General features: G+C 61.7%; 1 protein-coding gene across 1 annotated transcript in view; it reads left to right on the top strand.

Annotated features, from left to right (window-relative positions):
* Positions 1-334, top strand: part of EMH_0066960 (uncharacterized protein) — a gene marked incomplete at both ends in the record, with an annotated part of 2,032 nt that overhangs the window by 792 nt on the left and 906 nt on the right. Inside the window, one exon of the mRNA XM_013498566.1 lies at positions 1-186. Within this exon, the coding sequence (XP_013354020.1) occupies positions 1-186 (186 nt within the window). The remainder of the gene's footprint in view (positions 187-334) is intronic.

The following is a 334-nucleotide window of genomic DNA, read 5'->3' on the forward strand; positions in this document are numbered from 1 at the left end:
GAACAACAACACAGTACACTATAGCAGCAGCAACAGAAACAGCAGCAGCAACAACAATAACAGCAGCAGCAGCAGCAGCAGCAGCAGCAACAGCAGCAACAGCAGCAACAACAGCTTCTCTGTATACCTTCACACCGAGGAGGAAATATCATACAAACTTCAACCCCCTGCATGCATGCACCCAGGGTAGGGGGCCCCCACCAGGCTGTTAGTGGGGGCCCCCGTAAACCCTCGGCTGAGTGTCTCGGGGGGCCCCCAGGGGGGCCCCCAGGGGGCCCCCGGGGGCCCCCAAGCTGCTGCAGGGGGCACCGCACAGACAACTCACGGGGGCCCC

Source organism: Eimeria mitis, genomic scaffold (genome assembly GCF_000499745.2).
Source record: "Eimeria mitis Houghton genomic scaffold, Emh_scaff3528, whole genome shotgun sequence".
Lineage (NCBI taxonomy): Eukaryota > Apicomplexa > Conoidasida > Eucoccidiorida > Eimeriidae > Eimeria > Eimeria mitis.